The sequence below is a fragment of the Diadema setosum genome, chromosome 7, assembly GCF_964275005.1.
Source record: "Diadema setosum chromosome 7, eeDiaSeto1, whole genome shotgun sequence".
Taxonomy (NCBI): Eukaryota; Metazoa; Echinodermata; class Echinoidea; order Diadematoida; family Diadematidae; genus Diadema; species Diadema setosum.
The window spans coordinates 8,135,012-8,162,697 of record NC_092691.1 but is presented as its reverse complement, the minus strand read 5'-3'; the positions used below and the strand labels follow the sequence as shown (position 1 = coordinate 8,162,697).

Here is a 27,686-nt window from a genome sequence, read left to right as displayed (position 1 = left end):
GAACTCGGGTCCTCCGATCGGGAGTCGGGAGTCTTATCCACTATGCCACAGCGCCCCCATTATTATATGTATATTATATTATTATAGGTAATAAGTAGATAGCTAGACACATACACAAAAGTATGTACTTATTGACACGATGTGCGTGGGCGAAAATGACACAAACTTGGCAGTCCATACATTATACATTGTATTTCAATGTTTGCCACATTGAGTGACGGCCGGAACGAGAAAGTATCTCAAGAAATCCTTCGCTTCAAGTCGGAACTCGAGAAGATAGATTGATTTGCTAACAATATTCATATACTTCATATAAGAAATATCCCTCAAGGCAAAATGTTCCTCAGTGTATAATACATCAAGAAGAATAAGCGAAGCTTTCTTGGTATAGAAATAATAAACGCATGGAAGCTGAATTCCAAGCAGAAATCAAACTGAATCTGGTTGGAAGAAAATCAATGACTTTGTACAGTTCGAGTCAAAAAAAAAAAATGATTTGAACATATTAGTATATGTACTGACATAATATCCATCTCAATGTTCATAAGCGTAAGTATGTGCTGGCTTATTCCAAAGACAAGTCTTTGTATTTGACTGCAATACGCTGAAACTCATCCTGTTTGTTACCAGTGGTTAATACTGGTGACTCTAGTTTAAAAGTACGTCAAGAATATGCCAGTAGTACGTTTCGAACAGGTGGACCGTATAGGGTTAACTATTTTTGCTGTGTACACGTTTTGAGTTATCAATCGCTGCTCATTAACATTGGTAGCGGATACAACGTTGATTTGAATGTTTGGAGAAGCCTTATCTATATCCTATACATTTTCGCACTTCTAGAAGAATGACGCCTACCTACACTCTTCCCAGGAGAAGATGGACGAAATGCTAGTTTCTAGCTGCTGGAATAGTTTTGATGATCGACGAGGTTCTAAGGCAGGAATAAGCGAGGGTGTGCATTGCTACTCTGTCCAATCAATCTATCGGCCGGCGAGTCTTGAATATTACTACGGTCCGTGTGTACGGATGATGATCGGTCTGTTTACATGTTAGAGAATTTCCATCCCTTCTCTGAGCAAATTTAGTCAGTGGTTGAGACACTACCGGGCAAGTTAGTACAGTGTGGTGGGTTCGAGACTTAGGTTTTCGGTAATAAAGTGGAACATCAACTGAGAGAATGACAAAAAATGAACAAGTAGACTGAATCAGGAAAACCATGTCTGATGACGTTATCAAGTGTTCGTAATTCGGGTAATATTTCAGACACAGTTTTCTGATTATAAAGTAAAATAGAAAACAAACAAGCCAAGATATCCCGCTATCAAGCTGTAGATGAGAATAATTGTATCAGGCCAGAGCAAACATGATACTATAGTAGATGATTGCTGAAAATCACTTTTGATACTAAGTCTGTTACCAAGTTTTCTCTCTTAGACATAGTGCGTATCGGTATTTAATCTCAACATAAACGATCAGGTGCATTTTCTCTTCCACGCTGATCACTGGTATCATATTTTGAATTTATCGTTATCAAGTTGAATAATGATCATTGAAAACAGTGCATGCATCTAGACAAGTATAAAGGAGCTTTGCCTGGAATGATATCTGAGAATGTGACCCCCTCGATGACAGTCCACACTGATGAAACGACAATATCCTGAATAAAAGATCCAGTGGCGTCTTAAAGCTAAACCAAAAAACAAATGATTGGGACTATGGAGCTTGACTGATGAGCAGCTAGATTGGATACGAAAAAGATTGTACCTCCGAAGGGAAACAACCACCCTCAGTTAACAGCTGAAAGGGCACTATCTCCCTCTTCTCCTCCCCCTCTCCATGCCTTTTTGTTTTTGTCTGTCTATCTCTCTCTAACTCCGCATCGTACAATTCAATCTTTCTTATAAATTACCCTGCGATGACGATTGCATAAGGTCGCGACGATCCAGTTTCAAATTGGGCGACGTTTCTTCTGGCAACTCGAAAATCTCCGCGTTTCGAATGACATGGGCCGAACGATTTCTGGCCGAACTGGCACCATGTTTGAAAAAGCTCTTCGAAGATCCTCGTTGTCAGGTACATGACCACCGAAATGAAACATCGGTGCCCCCCTATCAGACATTTCAGTACGGACAAATTTTGTTCTTGAAAACTTAAACCTTCTTAGATTATGCACAAATCATGCTTTGCATACTATATATCTGTGAACAAATCGATACAGTTACAGGGGCCGCGGAACTTTTTTTTTTTTTTTGGTGGGGGGGGGGGGGGTAGACAAGGGTCAATGTCACCCCCTTCCCGACGGAACCTTCTGAAAATCATGAGTTTTGTTGTGAAATATTTCCCCATTTTTCAATTCTTTTTGAAAGAGCCTAAAACGTGTGCATGCGTGTGTGGCTAGGGGCACAGCTAGCCCCCAGCCCCCACCCTCCCCCCACCCCGCATTCCCTCTGCCCAATGTTATATAATACTGGATCATGGATACTATAGGTATAAGTGCAATCGTTCGTATCATCGCTTTAATAGTCACACATGCATTTTGATATTGATTACCTCCACTTTTTTATCGTGAAGTCAACTATCGTTGTTTAAAGATCATTTGTAATTTTCGTATAATGTTATGTTCAGTGGAAGCAGAAGTGAAAATATGTAGAATTGTATTTGAAATTGATAAGTAAAGTGGTTAATTGAAGTGCTTGTCTAAACTGCTGAAATGCGTCATAATCATGTACACGTATGTGTACGTGCATGGTGTGTTGCATAATGTGTAGGCCTACATCTGGAACCATAAACTTCCCCTCGAAGCATTGTGTACACATAATATTAGGTGCCGTCATCAAAGTTTTGAATTTGGCATGTATCTATGCACGAGTTAATACATGTATTACGTTCTTAAAATTTTGATCTTATTTTTCTTTTAGCTATCATAGCCTTTTTCGACTTTTTCTGGTTTTCTCTTGAAATTGGCATTATCGTTGAATGCATCCTTTTTGGTTATCTCATTACTACAAAAGACCCGCAAACTTCGCATCGGCATGCATTAAGAGCACGCACGAATTAATCGGATTAGGGTGGAAATAAAGTAATATGAACCAATTTCTAGACAGGTGGCAAACTAAATCCGGATCACATCAAAACATCCGACTCTTGTAGGCTGTTGTCATTAATTGATATTACATCATGTAAGGGCCTACTTACGAGTGTTTTTATGTCATTTAATATCTTGCAATCTAGGTCATAGAATACACTATCTAAATATTGCTGTGAAAACTAGATACTAATTGATTGTTCGAAAGCATGTGTTCCTGCATTATATTGTCCACCTTGAAAGTATGTCAAAAAGCGGCCATGGGGAACGTGTAGTTGCCAGAATTTCAGTGACGTTTCAAACGACTGGCTGTGGGGAACATCACGAAAGTTTGAGGGCATCAATTCGTTTTGTAATGAATGTTAAATGCTATGATTATGGATTTAATGAGAAGAAAGTTATCATATATAGGCTATACAGTCTTCGACCTCGGAATTTCCCACCCTCCTTTTTTTTGTTCGGGGGGGGGGGGCTATCAATCTTGAAGTAATCCGTATCCGTTCGCTCGTTTGGAGGTTGAGTAAGTTGTTCAGACACAATGCAGCGGCTCGCAGTGGTATGCGAAAATGCATTTAACTATAATTATGCGTTTAAAAAAGTACCAATCAAGAAATCATGAATAGGAATACATTATGTTTATGCATATGTACTCACACACACACACACACACACACACAACACATATTATATCGTATATATATGTATGTGTATAATATATGTATATATATATATATATATATATATATATATATATATATATATACATACATAATACATAATACAAAACTTGCACAGAGACGTGACTGTGATTGGATAGCACCCCTTTAATTAAGCTTTCGGGCTACTGAGTACGGTCTTATAATGTTGTCTGTGTAAAGATTGTAGCTGGGTGTAGATTATGTGTGTGTATGGGGGGGGGGTCTGTACTGAGGCTCGTTCCCATTTAATCTATTATAAACTACAAATACTCATTTTTTAAACCATCCAACAACATAAAAAACTTCAAAAATTCAATTACAATTTCTACACATTAACACACTTCTTTTTATACATACATACACATCCGCGTACGTAAATAATTCATACACATAAATTACCCACATACCTATACTTACATACACCCACATTACTGTAACAACAATTCAACCTTCCCAATGATACATATACAATTAATATATTACATAATATATCTACATACATTTACTTAAACCACTACTTGAAATTCTCAGTTCCTATCACTAACTGAAATATATTCTAAACATCTCAAACAATAAATCATTTATTCCATACTCACATTTAAGTTACTATACTATACTATGATATCTACATAATACACATACATACAACATCTACTCAATACTTCACAATAATTCAAATAATTAAATACTACGCATGATATATTTACATACATGCATACTTACATCTACTTATACAATTACTCATAAATATCAATTTCTGACAAATTGATGTGGTGAATGAGGTGATGTAATGAGGTGGTATACTAAGTATTATGAGTCCATATTGATTCTGGAATCAATATGGGAACGAGCCTCAGTACAGAACCCCCCCCCCCCCATACACACACATGTAATATAAACCCGGCTACAAGCTTTACACAGACAACATTATTATAAGACCGTACTCAGCCGTACACAGTAAGTTCCGTTCTGTGATTGTATTTAGTGATATTATATTTGTTCGTTATTTGGTTTTTGTTAAGAATGTGTTGTAATTTTGTATGTTTCGTATTTATTGTTATGTTAAGTATAGTTTTGAATGTATAGAATTAATATATTGAAGGTTAGTTAAGTTTAGTATGATTTTACACCGGGGTTGATTTTGTTTATATGTTGTTATTGTCATTGCAGATTCTGAAGAAGGGCAAGTAGCCCGAAAGCTTAATGAAAGGGGTGCTACCCAACATGACAGCCACGTCTCTGTGCAAGTTTTGCTGCCAATATATTTAACTGGATCCTTGCACCGCCCCGCCATGTTCTGGTTCAGTGGTTCAGTCCATTGCTGTCACTAGACATATATATATATATATATATATATATATATATATATATAAATATACATATACATACTGAATTGAACTTATTTCTATAATGTGTCTCAACTTGATCCCAATTCCCCCTTTTAAGGGGTGATTAGCATTATTATTTTGTTCGACGTGCCTAGTGTCTTTTCTTGCGCAGAATCGCAACATGTAATTAAATTCTTTCGATGTCATATCCCGTCAATTATTCTGTAAGTCTGCATCGTTTTTTTACCAAGGATGCGCAACAAGCAGTCGTCGGCGCGGTTGTTGTCGCAAGTGGCCTTTTTTTCTCTCTCTCCGTCTATCTCTTTCCCTCTCCCTCTCTATCATCTTCTTTCTCCTTCTCTCACTCTCTTTCTTTCTATAAAACTCCGTCTTTCACTCCCTTTGTTTGTAATGCAGGTTTATCATCGTAAGACGATTGTACACAGCGCGCAGCATCCTTCTAATTGATAGACGATCGACTCGGCGGAAGATTATCTATCGAACGCCCTCTTTGGGAGTAGTACGGATAATTTGTGTAAATTAGCTTATTAAGAAGGCGATCACTTTGCCCGCTTCCTTTCGGATCGTGTTATTAGCCCGAGGGGGAAAACTCACACCCAGATATTGCGCATACCGATTTACAGCCACGCAATCTTTAATTCCCGTGCCACGTAAAGACGTGAGACCGAGTTCTTCAGCTTCGTGCGATGACGATGAAATTAAAGGTGCACGATGTTCACGCTCGATAGACTCTTCCTGAGCAATGATGAGTTTGGTTTGCACTGCCATTAACGGATGCTATCCCGTTACCATGGTAATGATGGGTGTGTATATTTAAATAGGTGGTCATTTGATTGCTGGTCTTGTGCATGTTAGAATTACACGAAGAGTTTATCCCCTTTACACTTTTCCGATTTCATGACCTCAAGCGATAGTATAAAGATCATGTTATTTATGTCTTCTTTTAATTCTGACAGACAAAACAATGGACTTTAAATAATGTCGTTAAAACATGCATTCAACACATTATTCTCTGATGAAGTTGAATTGCATTACCTTAAACGATAGCACCTGAAATGAATAAAAACGTCCCTCAGGTAGAAAAAAACGGGGAGAACAAAATTTAATATTTGCTCCTTTAAAGTCTGACAGAGAAAGATTGCAGATAATGTCGTTAGAGCATCCGAGTTTACAATCCTATTAGATGCATTAACAAAATCTGTCCTAGTGGGGTAAATTTTGAAAGTGATGTGGCATTTCGTTATCAAGTATTAAGCCTATTTTACCTGAAATAGAAAAACCTTGTTTTGACATTTTACGATATCATGCACTAATAGTGTTCCCATCCCAAAGAAGAGAATAACTAATAGATATTAAAGACATCTTGACAGGCAATCATTATATTCCCTCTATCCCAAGGAGGTATAATACATCCTTGCTCTACATTTTTATGGCCGAAAGGGGATAGACATATCTAGGAACCTTACCCCATACCGTCGAGTTGACGAGGAATCGTTCAGCGCTGTTACACATCAACTAATCGAGTTAAATGTGAGTATACATAAAAAAGTCACAAACATGGATTTCATTTTTAACAACGCTGCATTTTTATTCGTGTATATCACATGCTGGGTTGAAGGGATAAGAGGCGAACGTGTGATCGATGTCTATGGCGATGGTGGCTCTGGTTTAAACAATATATCATATAGTCTCTCTAGAAAACTTTTTCCCTCCTCGTCAATCTTCGGCAGCATTTAACCTGGTCAAACCCCAACAATACATTAAAAAAATGTATATAACTATAGAAATAAAAAGAAAAAGAAGAAGAAGAAGAAGAAATCAACAAGACAAAACAATAATAAAACAATAAAGAAATTCGAATGAGACGAACAAGGCAGGCAGTATGAGACTATTGACGGGGAATATATGCGTAATTACGACAATCACGTTATCATATATACAGTACACACGAAAAACTAGGAATCACATAAGCTATTAGCCTCTTCGGGTGCTATGACGTAATAGATTTATATTACCTCATCATAATCATTCTCACGTTCATTTTTATATCACTGAATACCATCGTAACATTCTTTTAACATAATAACATTCTTTTTCTTAACAAACTGTGTTATAAATCATCATGGGTGGAGACAGACAATTAAAGTTGAGAGTAGTAACTCTGACACTCCTGAATGCTTGTTAAGTCTCCATTGCAAAATATTGGCTATCACATTCCAGTGAAGAGATATCCGTGTTTTAGCGATATGAGAAAAATTCACATTAGTTATGACAAATCGAAATACACAAAGTCTAAAATCAAAGTACAATATAGATACGGTACATAAGAAGGGCTACGATATGAGATCAGATTGTCCATGTGGAAACATCGAACCTACAATCGACGTAGATGTGACTTAAATCTTGAATAAATTTGTTTTTCCTGAAACCTGTACAATTGAACAAAGAAATATAAGTATTTGCGGCAGCTATAATTGCTGACTTCAACGAATCTTGATTTGCGCTTTGAGAGTTGCCAAAACATCGGGGCATACTTTAAACGTATATCCATCATAATCGATGTCCTTTCTTGCACATTTGATCCATGTCTGACATTGAAAGACGGTTACACGATGTGTACATTCATTTCACCGGTGATACAGTACTCGCACAACTTTCCTGATGATACAACAGTTATATTCAAGACACGAACATTTATGTGGAGTTGATTATATTCGAATGTAGCTGGTACACATCTCAACACTGATAATATTCTACAACGAAATATATGATATGTTTCGGCAATAATATACACTGATTTGATTACAAATGTAATTCCACTTAGAACTTGATAAATCTGAAGGTTGAGAATCAAAATTGGCGATACTGTTACCAATCATCACAAGAAACATTGACATTTAAGGTCTAAAGATGTTCTCATACGTTCTAAGAAGAATGGAAGCAACGGAGTATGCAGCTGGTTTTTGCATCTAACTAGTCAACTGGGCAAGAGAAAAATCATTACCACAAGCACTTTTCACTGTCTATCAAAAAATCTCATTAGAATATAACAATGCAGCTTCAGTTGTTATAGGCAAAGTGTAAAGGCTAATCATTATGCAAGCATCGAGAGATCTCATTTTGTCACACCCTTTGTAAAGCCTTTCTGCAGCCATTTAGATCTATATCATTTACTGACGTCTTAACACGTTGAGTTTAACAAGACACATCATCGCCATCACAATTCTCTGAAGCACACAGCATACAAGTTTTAATTTCATTTTATTTCCCGGTCACATGGGACATGAAGTGATTTTAGCTAGAATTAAATACGGCCTATTAGATTATCACCCGAAAGCTGGAAAGGCAATAATCCGAGCAGGAAGAGTGTTGAAACCCCATGCCTTCAGTGTGAGTGTCAAGTGACAATAAAAACGAAAAATCATCATTTTCGGCATCGTTTGCATCCTTGTCGTCTTCGGAGGACAAAAAAAAAAATCATTCCATGATTGAATTCAACTTAAGTGAATCAAAATGTACAGAGCAGTGACAAGGAGAAGTTGATTTTGTACGACTGGATAGAAATGAATATGAAATGTATCATATGGCGTTTTGAAATGTTACGTGTTTGCACACCATTCATGTCGTTCGCTACACATTTCCGAATCAAATAGAGCAATTGATGGTAGCATATCCTCACAATATAGTATGCAAAAAATTTTTTTTTTTTTTTGCAAATAAATCAAACTTATGCCTTTCATGTCACATAAAAATTGCAATGATTTAACAACGGTGATTTTCAATAAGCACTATATAGCTGACGAATCATTTGCAAACAAAACAAACACTCCAACAAATAAACAAACAAACAAACGCAACAAGCCAAAGGGCGTTTTCAGACTGTTATACCATCGCATCATGTCGTTGCCTGTGTGAATGTGATCGATGCAACTGTTACCTGTGAGAATGGGAAACTATGAAATTCCATAATCTTATCTTTTAAAAAAAACTAATACTAAATAATGTCTTACTCTTCTGTGTGTCTGATTTGATTCTAAAATGTCAACCTGAACATCTAGTGATAATAATAACAATATAGGGTATTTGTAATTCCCCTTACAACTCAGTCTGTAAAGTGCTCAAAGGGCATGATAGATATTTCACACAGCATTACAAGCAAAAATAAATAAAGGAAAAAGGAGAGAAATAAGAATACAATTATTAACGAATCATTATGCTAACCTAAATAGGTATGATATCAGTGCTGTATTAAAAGAGTCAACTGAGGAGATATACGTGATCATGGTAAAGGAAGCTTGTTCTAGAGAGAGGATCTATAGCATGAGCAAAGGACCTGGCACCCTACATGGTTTTTATTTTGGGAATGATGGGGGGGGGGGGGGGGGCACAGTTACAAGAACGAAGAGATCGTACCGGGGTATATACTGGGCGATTTGCCCTCTTGTAGTAATTGGTCGTTTAAGCCTGTATCTTTAGTTTATATACGCAATGCGTGAACACATCTCGTTTGCTCTGTAGAATCCTTTTTTTTTTGATCTCATTGAACAGCATAATGAATATCATATGAAAGAAAATTAATTTTGGTAATATCAACCCAGCGATAATGGTTCAAAATGACAGAAAAGTTCATTCACTGGAGGCAAGATATTGTGTGGATGAAAACAGAATATTTCTTTTCTTGAAATGACAAAATGAACGATGGTGTAGGATTTGCTGAACAGCATCCGACGTTGCTGTATTTTTGACAGTGTCAGAATGTTCGCCCGCATGTCTCCAAATTGTGATTTGATCCTATACATGGACTTTCTCCTCACTTCCCCCAATAGTGGCAGAATACAACACTTTATGTCACATCTGTGCTGCATTTCCTTCATTTTAATCATATCACCATAAACACACACACGCACATAAACGTTTGAAGTCTCTATTTACCATGACTTATATTTATTCAGCCGTCGTTATGTGTTCTTTAAAGGAGCGTGGTGCGACTAATGTCAGTGCTAATTCGACATAAGATCGATTTCTAAAGCAAGTCAACATGCCGATATATCGACATTTGCTAGATCCTCCCGATAACTGTTGACACTGTGTATTTGACATCTTCTGACTTCCAATTATAGGCAAATGGTAGTCTGAATTTTTTTTTGGAAAACAGCCCAAGAGACGGTAATGCTGATTTTCTAACTTACTAAAAGTTAAAGGTTGTATGAGATTAATATTAACAAAGCAATACGTGCAATGGAAAGTATATGACAAGTTACACTGCTCGTGAATTTAACAACTGATCCAAATCCTTAATTGATTATTGTTCAACATAGCTGTAATGAGGGATGGGTCGAAATCCTACCAAATGCCTACTATAAGCCGAAAGTACAGTGTGCAAAGTTAAGCAATATATATCATTAGGTATAGACTGATGTACTGATGTTACTATTACCAGTGGGATAAAGCCCCGGTCGCACACATTCTGTACGATCATTGAAAATCACAGCGACATCAAGTTTGCACACAGCACGACGTAAGAACCCATCATTTTGAGGAAGAAAAGAAAAAAAAAACGATATTCACCGATAAAAGCACTAATACCATCATGATGTAAACAGAGCTGTATGGGTAACTTGTATCAGTTTGGGCAGACATAAGTAGAAACAAGTGAATTGCAGTCTGCGTGCTCAAGCAATTAAACACACTATTGAAGTTTGAGGAAATTCAGACAATGGATTCAAAAACATTATGTAGGTATAAGTTTCAGTGCTACCATCGCTGGATGAGAAGACTGAAACAGTTTGTGACGTCACTGAAGTAGGATAATGGTTTAGAGAACATATTAAGAGAACTCAACAAAATCTATTTTGATTTTTTCCCTAAAATAATACAAGAGCATACAATTGAATCACCTCTTTCATAAATGGGGGGGGGGGGTGATATTACCCTTAACATAATAATTAATGTCAGTAGGAAAGTTTGTGGATTTCTTTTCATATTTCCTTTACATCATTGTCTAGCGGTGACGTCACAAACTGTTTTATTCTGCTCACTCAGCGATGGCGGCATCCAAAACTACCAATATTGTTGCATTAACTTAATCTACATATATTATATTCGGGCATCATTCCTGTTTAATGATTTCCTTCGGATTATATAATAAACGACAGTTACTCGCTTCAGAATCTGTTGGCTCTCCCGGACTATCGTCTAAAAATGTCACAGAGATTGTAAGCATGGAAATATGTTGCTATGGTACTGACAGTTAATTGTTTCTTTTTGGACGCCGCTATAATATACATCAGTCCCGTTCGAAGACCATGCAGATTCGTGGTCAAGATCGCCATCGAGAATGCAAAAAACCTCTTCACTGCCACCATAAGCAGCTGAGAGTCGTTTTGTATTATTTCACCAGTAACACACAGACAAACAGGTAGTTCTAGAATAAGTATCCGAAAATAAACCATTATATCATTTTCATATCATGCACATAGGTTTCTGTGGTCCTAATTTGTACATAGAACATACATACAATTGTTATTTACAATGATAGACTATAATTTTCCTTTACGTCACAGATACACGTATTACTATCAGTTACGCACACACGTGGCATTATAAGTTATACATCGTGGTGTGACTTATGTACAGTGTGAACAGATGATCATCTATCGATTCTTCCACGATTGTGCGGTTCGATTTAGACAATTTGTGATTGACGTCATATCTACAGTGCATCTTGTAGGCCTCGTCAAAGTTGAATACAATGTACAGGTACTCGAATCTCATAATTACCAATATGAAAACATGAAACCATCAAAAAACATGAGACTGATCTCAGATTTTATCTAATGACATGAGATTCTCCCTTGAATTACCTTTCCGTGCAGTATATAATATCAAATTGACTTGCAGCTCGTCGCTGTTTCCCCTGTTGTTATGGTTACCCAAACTGACTATCTTGAGTAACGTGCAGCGATTTCATGTTGGAAACGGGAAGGTGGCAAATATAGACACAACTACTAGAATGGTTTTGCAATCGGTAGACTGTGCGACTAAAGAAGTATATACGACTTCATAATTCGTTTGATTCGAAGCTATAAGCGCAGGAGCTCGTCAATAATGAAATCTTTCGCGACACCTGATGATCATTCAGTGTCGCAACATGATAACAATGATTGCAATTTTGCAGAAAACGCCCTAGCATTACAATCAAACATTTTGACACAGATGAGCCCAAGTAAATCAATGAGAACGATTATTGCTGCATGCTCCGAAGACTACAAAATATCTCTTAGCAGGGTATCTTCACCTATCAGACTTTATACAACATATATAAAATTTAAGAGAGTAAAAGGAAATGAGTAACGGTGATTGTGCAGCAAAACAGAATCAATTACCCATGATTGCTACGACGTACAGTATATCAATCACTCCCATTGTCCACACAACATGAGCAGTTTCCCCTGAGGACAATTACTCCGGACGACACATCAATCCAGGACAGGTAACCCTTTTTGACAATTACACCCGACGACAATTATGATTACTCCAGGGCATTTTCCAACCATTGCTCATTATTACTTCCACTGAAAATTAACGCAGGGAATCTCTTTGGACAATCACTTCTAATGATGTCTACTCTCAGGACAATTATCCCTCAGGGCACTAACTCCCGATAATAACTTTCACAGGACAATTTCCTCTTAAAAACCATGACTCCCGATAACAAAGTAAGACAGTTATCTCATCGGATATGAACTTTCGAAAACAACTTATCCAGGGCAGCTACATATTCCTATAGGACAATAACCAGTGTCAATACAGGACCACACCGACAGATGTAAAAAGTATGTTATGATGGTGTTGAAAAGTGTTCACCTGGCACTTAATGGTGTTAATCTAACACTTACTGGTGATATTTTTGACACTGCGCTGGTGTTAATTTAACAATGACACTACATAGTGTTGATTTGGCATTGCTGGCGTTAATTTCAATGGTATGGGCCCAGTGTGAATAGGAGACCATACCCCCTGGTGTTATTGTCGTGTAAATGTGTTCATTTTTTTTTTCAAAAATCATATACTTTATCGCGAAGTTCTCGTTCGTCTTGTTGAAGCTCAAAATCAACAAGAAGAGAAACTAGAGAAACCTTCAAACAACACATAAGAAGAGAAACTACTTACCTATCAAAAAACAAACAAACAGACCACACACACTAAAGCTTTATATTTTGAAGTGACACCCGTGTCTGTTAATGTAACACCATGCACAAAATTAGCACCGGAAATTTAACGCCAGCTCCGTGTTTCATATCCAACACCTAACTTTTTGCAGTGCATGGACAGTTATCCTCTGGGATAGGATTAGAATCACCGTTGGACAGCTAACCACGTGATGATTACTCCTTACTGCTCCTTACTACTTATATGTACATTAGTTACTACCAGTGACTGCAGTTACTACAAGCGTTCCAAAGAGAACTTTCTGATGGACAGCTGGTTTTGAAAACAATTAACTTTAATCCAAAAAACTCCCACCCAAGTGAAAAATGAACCTGCTGCAAGACAATTGTCCAAGAGCGAAGAGATAATTACCTCAAGTTGGTTTTCAAGCGAATGGGTAAGGACTGTTGCATTATCTTCTCAAGGGGGTCACTGTCCAACAAGTGCTGACCAGCTGTAGGTCCGATTTGATTTGCAGTCCATCGTGTAGATTTCTTCCATCATTCGACTCTCTGGTCAATGAAGTTTGATATGATTTTGTAGAAGAATGTACTGCAAAATTGTCGCTTAGGTAGATCCTTTTGAGGACCACACTCAGTCAAGAGACTGCAACTCTATACGGTAGACCCTAATCAACGGATCTGGGACCGACACTGTACCAACTTCCTTAGTCATTTTCTAGAATCGCCTTGTCATCAACGTACTGAACCCAAAAGTAGAGATTACAGTTTTTCTTCCCTCGTAGCTTGTTATGTAGTTCTGACTTTAAAATATTTTTAAAAACTTTAATACAAGTGAAGCAATATTGTATTGTACGAGTTGCCTAGATGTTACAGTTGCCACGAAATATACATAATAACCAGATGGATATCGAAGGAATACTATCGTCACAGAGATAGTATTGAGGCTTGTGAATACACAATAACTATTCTTTACTGGTAAAACGAATACAAATCTTCCTACAGTACATATTAAGAGTGGCATAATGTGTCAGTATCGACCAATGAAAACTTTGACGTCAGCATTAGACTGGTGGAGAAACGACGTTGAGGGCGGGTTTAAATCAGTGGGTCCTGTAAGCAGACGGGAGAGATGGGGAAGATGCGGAGATATGTAACTCGAGGTCTTGCTGCTGGAACCACCTTCCCGGAAGTGTGAGGTCATTCCTGCTCCCGCAATATAAAGTTGTTTTTTTTTTCTCAGCTGCATAAAATCCCCGGCAGTTGGAGTCTCAGCAACACATGATCTCGATTGTGCCAGTGGAAACGGTATATTAATCTGTGTTTCTTTTTCCTTATCAGATGTCGAAAGTCTTAGTCTCCGCTATGGTTCTACTGCAGCGAAAATCATCCGTGTTTCGGGGTAAAAGTTCAAACAGCCTCAGCATCACAGGTCCTACAGAGTGAAGCGAAACATAGACATAGTATTAATCATCTTCTCAACTCAGAACCGCCTCTTAAAACAATTACAATATCATGTTTGAATGTTGTTAGTTCACCAGGGAGATAAAGTCCATTTCTATTCTTAAAGTTAAGATACACACCAGCAGTCTATCCAGTCACGCCTGACGAAAACGCAACACCAACAGATGGAGAATGAGTGATGGTTAGTATCTGCGGCAGAATTAATAGTCGAAAAGGCGATGAAGGGTGCATGGTTTCGTTTATAACACACGGTGCAGAGATAGATGACGAATAAGATGGGTTAGTTGTGGGGTGGAAGTCACAACATACCAACGCAGAGATGAGGGCAGAGTATATGACAAACGAACAAATCAAGAGTACAGTCACATGACTGAATTACTTGTAGATGGCTCCTGTATTTTAAGGGTGCTCTTAAGAGTCACTGATCTCTGTGTGTCGCAGCGGGCAACGTACCCGTTCCGCTGCCTCCCAGTCTTCTTGTCCGAACACGTTATGTACGCATTTAGATGGTGTCTAAACGACGAGCTCATAGCATACAGAACAATTGGGTTTATGCAGGACGCGATGTAATAGAGCAAGGATCTGATTTCCAAGATATGTTTGAAAACGGGACTACTGAACGATTCCATGTTTTCAACATAAAGGAACCATGCCCAGTATATGTAGTTGGGTAGCCAGCACGCAGCGAACAAGACAGTGATGAGCATGAGGTTGAACGCGACGCGCATCCGAGAACGGTCGCTGCTTCCGCGTCCTGATGACCTGTTCCCGAGAATTCTTCGCTTGCGTAGGAGTTCTCTCGTGCACAGGGAGTAGAATATCGTCATTAGAAACACGGGAGCGAGATACAGCATGGTCAGCTGCACGATGAAGAAAATCTTGAATCCACGACTGTGGTATTCCACCGTACAACCGGTTAGACCCCAAGGTTTGGTCTTGTAAATGGGATAAACTGCAAACAAGAGGAGTGAGACAACCCAGATGATAATGCAGATGGCTATAGTATTTCGGCTTTCCCGAACGCTACGTAGCGTAAATGGCTTGACGATCGCCCCGTACCTCTCCACGCTTATCACGGTGAGACTCAGGGCAGACACTGCAAAGGACACGTAGTAGACACCATGCTGGAACCTGCAGAACTCGAAGGACGAGTAGTACCTATTCATTTGAATCGCGATGGTGACGGGTGTGCACGCGAGGAGAAAGAGGACATCGCCCACGGCTAGGTTGGCGAGGAGGAGGTTGGGAGTCGTACGCAACTCACGAACCCGAGCCACGAGGAAGATTAGACTGATGTTCGCGGGCACGCCGACAACGAGTTGCATGATGAGGAAGGTGACGACAGCGACGTTGACCGGTGAGGATGGGGGTTGTTGCCAAGTCGTAGAATAGTTGGGGAAACCCGTGACATTGTCGACATCTTGGTCGACGAGGAGGCCGTGCGATGTATCAACAAAGGACGTTGTCATGGTCGATATGGGGCCAGTGTTTCGTGAGACCTGCAGCGAAGGAGACGATCAAGAAAGGAGAACTTTTGAACATTCACGTGATGCGAAATATTTTTGATCAACAGACATGTAGTTCTTGATTACAAACGTTAAGACATGTGACAATAAAGTCCGTGCACAATGTTGCATCGCCAGAGCACTGCAAACCCTACACGGAGTGTATTTGTTGTTGTTGTTGTTGTTGTTGTTGTTGTCTATTTTCAGATATTAAATAGATGGAAGAGGTAGCTTCAAAATTGAATTGAATCGAGTATACCACCTTGAATACGTACCAACTATAATTTCTCAATTAACTATTTCAATACAGCATTTTTCTTGACAAAGAGCTCCAAATAGCTTCCGCCCGCCTATTTTAATTCAATTCAAACGAAAAATATGTGAAGTCATATCATTCTTTGACATCTCACATCATATTTTTTTTTCTCTCAGATTGCGCAGTGTAAAAAGCGAAGACATCTTGAGATGCTTTACACGAAAACATTCCATTGTATCGCGCCGTGTTTTATCATTGTGTTATCTGATTATCACGTTTGCTCTTTCAAATAAGGGAGTTCATGGTTAGCGCATGTCTCATTTGACCCCTACACCACAAATAACATGGAAAGGACCTGTGACAGAGCATTTTTTGTTGAAGCATGCCACCTTTGTAATCAATGTCAATGAAATGCGTGTGCAGCTTTTGTTAAACATTATTGATGAATCACTTTCACCTGTGCGTTCTAACAAGGTGAAACACACAACTTAATATTCCAAATCCTCATTTGCCTGAGGATTCTTTTCGTTTGAAAGTCAATGGCAAATACACAAACATTCTCATTTGACCTTTATTTTGCACATGCGCAAATCACAACCGTGAACTCCCTTATACTTTGCATTCACTCAATCAATATGATGAATTGAACCAGACGAAGCAGAAGAAACAAGGAAGTGACAGCAGAAGGAGCCACAAACAACTCGGGGGAAGGGGGGGGGGGTCCCCATTTATTTGTTGTTGTTTTATAGATGTGCTACAGTACCATTCTATGTTACTATAGTATTCTTGCGTTCCCTATTTTCTTTATCCCTTCAAAATGCAACAGACATGCAGTATCGCGCGCTTATTTTCCAGTTTGTAGTCTGCTCTTTGCGAGAAGTAGCTCTCAAGCTTGTATTTGATATATATATATATATATATATATATATATATATATATATAAACAATAAACTATTAATCACACACACATACACACAAACACACACACACACACACACACACACATATATATATATATATATATATATATATATATATATATATATATGTTCATTTATTAATGCAATCTGGATATACTTACAAATATTGCGATTCTCTAATACACTTTATCACCTATAAATATTTTAACTGTGCTTTCGGTAGAAGAGATTTTCTCTTTTTTTTTGTCGAGAGACGCCATTTTAAAGAACTTGCAATACAAACGCATTTTGCATTGTGTTGATTTATGATACCATTAAGATCAATTACGTAGCCAAATGAATTGGTTTCGTAATTATGTGCAGTACGTTTTGCTACGATTTTTTTCTACTATTTTTCTTTAAATTTCTTGGACATTCCCAGAAAAACTTCCAACCAAGACCTTATCTGCCAATCATTACTAAAGTACTAATATCATTAACAAAAGACATTGGAATGCACCTTTCCTTGGGCTGAGTATTACCTTGCAGTTTCATATGTAACCATGGCACTGGAGGAAAACATAGAAGGTCAGCTAGGACTACGGAAAGGCGCATTTCAGTGTGTTTTTTTTAACCATATTGACACTTATACTAGCATACAATTATTGACAGACGGTGTCAATGGCAGAATCTTGGTTTGGGAGGTTTTTTTTTGTGGGTGCATCCGAGTAATCTGAAGAAAAATGGTAGTTATTTCATACAAAATATATGACACGTATATTTAGATATTCATTTGACCACACAGTCGGAAACACAGAAGGGGAAGCCATTCGTATTTTGGACAGTTTAAAAGTTACGGAGGCTGGATCAGTTTGGAAAACACCCAACCAGATAATGTGCATTATCTGTTTTATAAAATGGTGACATGATTTACATTTCGCGGCTGTCAAGTTCGTAAGCTTCCCAGGCCTGCACACCTACCGGCTCCATGCTAACTGAACCGCACACAGAAAACACAGCAATGCATTGTAATACAAGGCAATGCTGACGAGTGGTTGTTGATACCGGCCAGTAGTACTCTAACGACCGGTAAAAGTAAAGTTGGGCTATTTGGCAAAATACAGGACTGATCACAAAGCTCTCAGCCAATCATTTTATTAGGATCTATGATATCACTATTTTGTAAAGACTGCTCACACTAACGTTTGTCAAAAAAACTCGAAATCTAAGACTTCCTGAACCTCCAACACAATGTCATGTACAGCACAGAAGATGTAGAGCTTAACACATGGCTACAGTCAAATCTTTGTCTCAATGACAATGCAAAAATAAAATTTTTCGTCAACAAGGGCTCAGCGAGAGTAGATGACTTGTACGTCACAGCTTCTTGAACGCCGGTCACCCTCCGCTTTCGCCGTAAATTCTTATTCGTCAGGTAATGTCACGATATACAGGCAACCTGCCACACGGCTGAGGTGGGACGTCCGGCTTGCCCCTCGTTCGTCATAATTCAGAAGCCGGCAGAATCAGCTTTACGGCAGCTCTGGTATCAAGCCCGAAAGAGCAATCTCCTTCACTCTTCTCCGCCCACCGTGATCATGGCAACCATCGGAGACGTGAGACCAGATCACTTCGGGCCATTAACCCATTTCGGCGCCTCTGAAGTCGTCTACTTAGTTTCGTCACTTAGCAACAGATAGTAACAAACAACAACAACAACGACCCCCAAAACACGCAACACAAAAGCAATGTCGGGATTATGCAAGGTATAACAGCAATTTGCGATATGCTTACGTTTTATCCGGGGATTTTGCGTTTAATCCCGAAACTGCGATTATATTAGGACAAAATTACCTACCTGCCGAGACGCGCACGAGGTATCATAAGAATGGTTCTATACTCCTGCCAAAGTGCATTTTCGGTAGTAAGAAAAAGAATAATGGTATAGTAATTCAACGTGTAAAGGAAGTGACTTGATGACTTTGCCTTCCTTAATATTTCGTATCTTATTTTTTGTTATACACTCTGTCCGCATTTCGCAGCGAGGCAAAATCAGAGCGCAACATATTTATTGTGGGTAGCTGTGGGATCATAGAAGTCCTCTGCTGAAGGTTATCTCATGAGAACAGTGAATGTTTTCTGTATGCATGGTTGGCTCTCATCACAATTTCGTTCGGGGAGTCATCGAAAAGTCAGCAGCAGCCATAAAACGAAAGCAGCAAGAGATTTACGGTGATGCAAAGTATTGAAATAGAAAATTAAAAACTTTATCAATTTATTCATTATTTCATTTCACTGCACAGAATAGAACTTCTCCTCCCTGTTTGGAAGTTTGAGGACATAGTGATCATATTCGTTCAACGTCAACTTTAAAGACTGGTACAGGTATTGCAAGCACGCACACGGGGTCTATTGATAATGCCCACAGGGGTCCGGTCTCGTATTCTCGTAAATGATTAACGAGAATATTCATCAGTCGCCCACATTTCATTTCCACACCTATTCAGTAACTTCCCATTCAGCAACCAACTTCTTCATAGGTGATTTGGCTCAGTCGGTGGCGCGTTTGCCTCTGGAGAACCCGGGTTCGATTCCAGAGTCTAACTGAGCGATATTGTGTGTAACCACACCGTCCCCTTTAATAGTAAGAGGCAAAACACTCTCTCCTTTGACATGTTTGAATAGGACATAAAATGGATGTCCCGTTTGTGAGAGAGTCACAACTCATGCACGTTAAAGATCCCGCTTCATTCACTCATCGCAAAGAGCAGGGTGTAGAAACCCGGTGAAGTGGTCCAGCCTCGCATCCATCGGAACCCCATGAAAGACGAACTAGTGCAGCTGAATATGGGTTATCAAGGCATCGTCTCAGATGGAAAAAGAAATCAGCCAACAAACCACATTGATCAAGGTTAAAAGTAAAGGTAGTTGGACTGCTTCTTCATACTAAACTGGTACCGTTTTCCCTCCATACAGTCGTCAGCATTTATTCATCGTGTTGACGTCAAGTTAGTGTCATCCGAGTGCTAATCCATGGTGTGCGAACGCTGCGTATGTTATATTGAAGAAACGTTTTGCTTAATCATGCTTCTTTAACGTACGCTAATGTACTCATGTTATGTTTTTATTATTATTTTTGGTCTCGAAGGATGACAGAAGCTGCATTGAAACTTCATTAGCTGTCCCTGAATCGTAACTTCAACGGTTTGATGAAAAACGTTGCAAGGCACAATACAAAAGATGTTCACGTCAACGTTTTCAGAGTGACTTAGGTGAGGAGAAGCGTTTGTGTGTGCATTTGTGTGTGTGTGTGTGTGTGTGTGTGTGTGTGTGCGTGTGTGTGTGTGTGCGTGTATACAGATGGACAGGAGTAAGGGGATAGGTTTCACTCAATACTGATTTCATTATACAAATAATGTCTATTTTTACACAGGGCGTCGGCAAGAATTATCCATCGGATAATTTCATTAACGCCCGTCAAAGTAATGTGCATGCATCATTTGTGTTATCAAATTGTGTCATGATGTAAATTCCAAGGCAGCCATTTCGCAAGATTTCCACGACAGCACCAGCTCTCCATGTTAACTGAATCGCACATGACAAGTATACGTTTGCGATTCAGTTAACATGGAGAGCTGGTGTATACACAAAAAGTCGGAATGCACAGGAAATGCAGGTGAACGCAGACGAGCCGTATCGGTCATTTTTTTTTTTTTTTTTTTTTAGTTGCTTCCTTAATTCAGGAAGGACCTTTATTTCTGTGCTTTCAGCATATTAATGATACAGTAATTGATATTCAACAACATTTTAGAACATATGTTCATCAATTGCAGAAAGAGATAAATGTAGTAATGTACAGAAATGACAAACTATAACTCGAAACAAAATATCTAAATACACGTAAGTTGATTTGGCATTATAAGGGAACATAGATATCGGTCATGTCAGCTACAGAAAATGCAAATGGCCGCCATAGCATAGCTCGAAGGGATGATCTGCCTTGTTTCTTTGAGATACAATGGCGTACGAGAGGTCCCGGCAAAGAATGAATTTGGGCTTTCAGGCAAAATGAAAGGCTGGTCACGTGATAATCCTCAGCCAATCGCTTGATTACAATTCATATCATTAATTTATATATAATTTGTGATAATATCAGTATGATGTCATGGATTGATACTGTATGCAACGTCAAAGACATCCGTTTAAACTTCGGAATGGTCTGTTATCATTAGAAATATTGACAAGTAATCTGAATAAGTCAATCTGTATCTATTGTTTAAAGTACTTTGTATCGTCTGAGCTAATTCTGTTGATCTGATAATGAACGGAAACCGGAAAATGAATGCCACCTATCGGCAATTCTGAGAAGCAGATGAAACGGAAATGTATCACCGTGATTACTGCCATGGGGCCCAGACATCTTGACATTCGTTGAAGTAGAACTCCTCTCTCCCCCTGCACGGCACTCTCATTGACGCAAACTTAAAATCTCTCCTTCATTTTGCGTGTAATTGATAAAGTATTTGGAATACATGGAATAGCAGAGACTCTTTCTTCGCTGCCTCTTCCTCTCTCCTAATCGTTCTTTTACATCTCTCAACAAGTATGTGCTCAACTGCCTGCTTTCGGTTAGTAACATTTCGAACATCATTAATGTCCTTCATTTCATTTTTCTTTAATCCAGTCGTTTGGATGTTCATCTTATATCATTATAATGACTCATTATATAGGACCTAACTATACAATGACTCTCTACTGGTTGTATATAGGAAGGAATGCTTTACGACTATTATAGTTATCAAGATCACTGTTTCTGTACACGGTGATAGCCGAGACTGATGCGAATGCGATCATACAAAACACATGCTCTTAATCTGTACATTGCCAAACATTGCAATCCTAAGGAGGAATTCCACCCCAAAATTAAATGAAGTAAAAAAAAAAAAAGAAAAGAGAAGAATATTTTATATATTTTCCTTCAAAAAGTTCCACAAATGATGAAAATCGGATAAGAAATAAGGAAGATATGACATTTTGAAATTTCACTTTCTTTTTTGCCTAAAACATTTCTTGACCAGTCCTTATGGATATTCAAATGAGCGAGTTGATGATGTCAAGCCCTCCCAATTTTTTTTTTTTTTTTTTTTTTTTTACGTATGCTATGTATGAAATTAGGAACAATATTTCTATAGCTAATACAGGAAAAATCATCTTCCCATTCAAAAATATATCAGAGTTAACATTTGTTCCTTTTTTTAGGGTGGTTTAAAGGCAAGTTTAATCTACATGGCTGAAATGTGAGATTTGTGTCATTTCTGTATATGACATGAATAGGAAATTGCAAGAACATGGCATCATCAACCCACTGATTTGAATATTCATAACGACTGGTCAAGAAGTGCTTTCCGAAAAAAATGTGAATTTTCAGAATGTCATAACTTCCTTATTTCTTATCAAAATTTGATCATTGGATTTTTTTATACTATTCTGCAGGATTTTTTTCCCATTCTTATTAAATTGATAAACCTTTAGAGTGGATTTCTTCTTTAAAGTTGTATCAATGAAATATCCTGAGAAAGTATATAGTAACGATGTATAGGAACACATGGGTACATGCGCACACAGACGCTATACTATCCCAACATTCACCGAGCACCCGTAAATGCAGCGACAAACCCTGCTGTAATTGCTTTTGAAATCAAGATGAAGAGCGGGCTTAACAGATAGAAACGCATAGATCTTCAATATTCCCTTTGGAACTAATAGAGTTTTGGCTTGAGGCATTCGAACGCAACGGACTTCATCTGTCGGCAACATCTTGAATTTTGTCAGCTCAAGCAGTGGCCATTAGACAAAGAATTGACAGTGAGATGTTCTTACTGACTGTAGGCTATCTTCATGAGCACTCCAGCTAAGTGCCCTGGAGAAAAGAATTCGGAACTTAATGATCATGCCTCGTTGACCTTCTTATCACAACTGAAGAGTTGACATTCAAGTGGTTTTCCTTGATTGATAGAATTCAAGAATGCATTTCCTATATAAGGCAAAACAGAAAACAAAAACAAACATGCATGGTCATTATACCCAATTGAATCGCCGATGCTGAAATGGGAAATTCATTTCTCATGAAAAGGACATATTCCTTCGACTTGTTACTGACAGAATGATAAGGGTTTTATTAATCCTGCTTTCTGGAAGAGGGAAGTCAATTGCCCTTTCACCGTGCAATAAAAATCAAAATAACGTGTTGACTTCTCTTTGTATATTTTCTGTGTATCGTTGTTTTGCAGCGACTTCACGAACTGATATAGTCTTCTCATCCAGAGATGCATGGCGGCACAGAAACTTTTGAAAGGATTGTCCGATTTTTCTCAAACTTCACCGATGTGTTCCATTTAACATTGCTATATTCACTCAGTCCAAAGAGTGTATATTTCCGGGAAACTTTCTCTTTCATGTAAACGACAGCAGACATAGTATGTTACAGTATCCAACCGACCCAAAAAAAAAAAAAAAATACGTATAAAGATGCCTTTTTTAAACGTACAACTCTGCAAGATCTATTATGGCTGTCTTTGACGAAAGTGAAATCATCAAGTAAATCGATCGGTATGGAGCGGAATTCCAAAAATGCTCCTTCCGCCATGTTCTCTCCGTCTTCTCGTGTTGTGCTCTTTCGTCTGTCTCTCATTCAAGCTGTTGTTCCCGGAAGTTGACAACATGACAAGCGCCACCAGGCTCGAGAACATCATGAATGGAAGGCAACTCGAATAAGAAGCACCTCATGCACTTAAGCAGGCGGCACCAAGAAGGCATGTTAACGAACATCGTCATTTCAATTACGAGTCTCATGTCAGAACATTGACGCCATTACTGAACTCCCGATATATTCTGAAGAATTCACAGAAGATATCTATTTATGACCGAGAGAAAGACGTGACAAGAAATGCTACATGAGAGGGCAGTACCAGTTTAAAATAGACAATGTTTTGTCCAGCTCATTTTGAGAAACATTTTCATTTCACCCCTTCCCGAGAAAAAGAGAAAAATACTTCAAAAACTGAGTCAAGAAGTACGAGTGTCCAGTCCCATAAATTGCCTCTTATTCTGTAGGGCCGCTGTCAAACAGTGATGGACAAAGTAGACTAAAAGAGTGTTCGTCACTCTACGTAAAGGTTACCTACTCTCTAAAGATTGATGAATAATTTGAAGACACAAGTTCCCATGGTAGTGGTCTTTCGCGTGACTAAAGTAACGGAAGTTATGATAGACAGTGTAGGGGAGGATGGGTAATTTGTTGTTTCAAATTTTCGCGTTTATGAGTTTACACAGTTGGCATTGTGAGTGAACTTGAACTTCGGATTTCTTTATCATATGTCCAGGGCCTTGTTTCATAGAGCTGTTCGTATTATAAAGTTACGAACAACTTACGAGCGACTGGTGATCAGTTCTTGCGCTGACTTATTGAAATTCTGATAAGTGTAGCACATCAGAAGTGATCACCAGTCGCTCGTAAGCTGCTCGAACAGCTTTATGAAACAGGGCCCTGGTCAGTGTGTGTGTGTGTGTGTGTGTGTGTGTGTGTGTGTGTGTGTGAGTGTGTGTATGTGTGTTTGTACGCGAGCGAAGAGGAAGCATAGGTGGGTAATACGAGTTTTTAAACATCTTTTCTCAAAATAGTTTGTGTAATGTTGGCACATTGTTATCATTAAGAAAATGCGCCTACCGAGCAAATTATGGCGTCGAGAAAGGATTTTTCAACAATATATTCTTTTTTCTCATAAACCTAAAACAGCTGTCACAATCATGAACAACATCAATGTTCAGCGCAAAATCACAGTTGTTTGCAATCCGTTCTGTCGATCCCCCGAAGTACCCCGATTTCTGACATGTTCGCGCCATTTACAAAGAGCTAATGGCCAAAACTTGACAAACAAACTTAATGTTTTGCAGGCGTTGGTTAAACCGCCAAATTCCTCGTTCAACGAAAATCGTGTGATGCGGACTCGAGGCGCTTTGTGGTAATAATCATGTACGAGATTCGCTAACGTCGTATATGCCGCAGCTGAGGACAAACGGCTAATGCCTTCTCCAATCCATAATCACTAAAATGTGGGTCAACTGCGATTAACTCACTAATTGCATGCCTTCAGGGTATATGAGGAATGATTTCTGCGAATTGCATTTCTTGGGGGTAATTCTAAAGATTTGGTGCAGAGTTTGATTAGTTTGGAGAAACGGAGAGATCAAGCATCTGGTATAAGGATGCTGTACTTTTTACAGAGGAACAAGAACAATACCAAGTTTGTTTGTTTGTTTCATTTTCCATATGAGAAGATGGCTGGATAGCCCATATTCAGCTACGCTAAGCTGGGGCCCGTTGCATGAAAGTTACAATTATGGTAACTTTGCCATCCAGTGGTAACTTCCATGGAATTCTTGATTTTGATTGGCTGTTGAGTATTGTTGCCATGGTAGTTACCATTGGATGGGAAAGTTACCATAATTGTAACTTTTATGCAACGGGCCCCTGGTCTTCCATGGGATCCAGTAGGATGTAAGGCGGGACCACTTCACATGGATGAACACCCTGCTCTTTGAGCTGAATAAATGAAGCGGGATCTTTTACGTGCATGAGTTGTGACTCTCTCACGGGACCTCCATTTTATGTCCTATCTGAGGGACAGAGTGCTTTGCCTCTTGCTATAGAGAGGGGACGGTAATATGATTACACAAAAGCACGAAAGCACGAAAGCACCCCTAAATGAAAATGCTCTATAAAACAGAATGGTCTTCAGCTGATACGGAGCAAGACGTACATGTACGTGCCTGGTTAATACTGGTTTCCTGGCTGTTGCTATAGTTACCCGTGGAAAACCACTCCTAATTAGGGTTTAAGTTTTTTTGTACTTTTACTTTTGAATGCTCAAGGTTCTTCTTAGAACTTTCTATATAACAGGATGAGTTATACTTTTGTTAACCCTAATTTCAAGTCCCTTTTTTCTCATCGTAATCGTTCATCGTCTAGACATATATTCTCCTCTCGATACCTTGATGAGGATTTAGACATCGTGCCTCATCAACGTTTTTATCAACGTTATCTTCATTTCGTGCGTTGGTTTTGACCCTTCAACTCCTTAACTCATTTTCCTGTGTCCTCTCTGGTCTTACTGTAATTCCGTCCACGCGATCCTTATTTTATTTTATTTTTTTTAAACAAAAGAGCAGCAGCGTGTTTCGTCTTTCTTATCTAAAGGCAATTTGCCTACCTTTTTGTTACTTCAGCAATCAGTTATTGTTTATGAGGAGACCGCACACCAAAGTCCTGCATGCTTTTATGAGCAGCGCAGTTCATTTCCAACAACTTTGATTCGATATTGTCATGAAAATCACAATATCTTTTGCGTCATTACTATACAGTGCTGATTGTGTGAAATAATGTGTATTAAATTGTTTTAGTGCAACTGCATTTTTTTTTTTTTTGGAAATGAAATAAATGAAATGAAGGAAGAGGTTTGCATCCGGTTTTTGTCGGCTTTATGCCGGCTTTTTGCATCTGGCTTTTCGCTTTTCAGAAGGGAAAAGGGGTGGGGTGCTAAGCATGCTGTGTCGCCACTTTTCGCACACCGGGCTTCCATTTTACACAGTGCATGTATTTTGCCTCTGACCAAAGCGAAGATGACGCGATGACATTGCGCACCTACAGACTCACTGAGGCTCGAACCAGAATCATTGTTTTGACTGCCCTATGCGGGAGACTGCTACATTACTTAGCCACCTTTACCGCCCTAGAGTATGAGTATCGGAATCGTCTGTTGATAGGTAACGCTGGCGCTGCTTTACAATAACACTTTTTTTTAATTGTATGTTTTACTGTTTCCCAATCATATAAAATCACAAAATTTACAAATGATTAGTAGTCATCGTAAAAATGAAAACAAAGCAAAAACAACAACAAACAAACAATACGTGACATGAGCCTTTCATTATAAAAAAGATATCATACAAAAAGAGAACCGCCATGATTAAAACATGTAATGTTTTAGATTTGGCAACCTGTAGTGATGAGTTTGTAATACATGGTTGGAGAAGCTTTTCAATATCACTCCGTAATGCTGCGCTTACACCATGTTCCCGGCGGCCACGGCACGGCAGACACGTTTCAGGCCATCGTGGACAAAACGGGATGGACGTGAAACAACGCGGTGAGACGGGATAGGCACCCGTGACAGGCCGTAATTGCCGTGGATGCCCTGTCA

General features: G+C 38.7%; 1 protein-coding gene across 1 annotated transcript; it reads right to left on the bottom strand.

The window, feature by feature from the left end:
- Window positions 1-14,640: 14,640 nt before the first annotated feature.
- Window positions 14,641-16,236, bottom strand: LOC140231016 (gastrin-releasing peptide receptor-like). The gene is made up of 2 exons (XM_072311169.1): window positions 15,147-16,236; window positions 14,641-14,738 (listed from the first exon to the last, which is right to left on the bottom strand). Exons 1-2 carry the CDS (start codon window positions 16,234-16,236, stop codon window positions 14,641-14,643), a joined length of 1,188 nt encoding a protein of 395 aa, XP_072167270.1.
- Window positions 16,237-27,686: the final 11,450 nt, after the last annotated feature.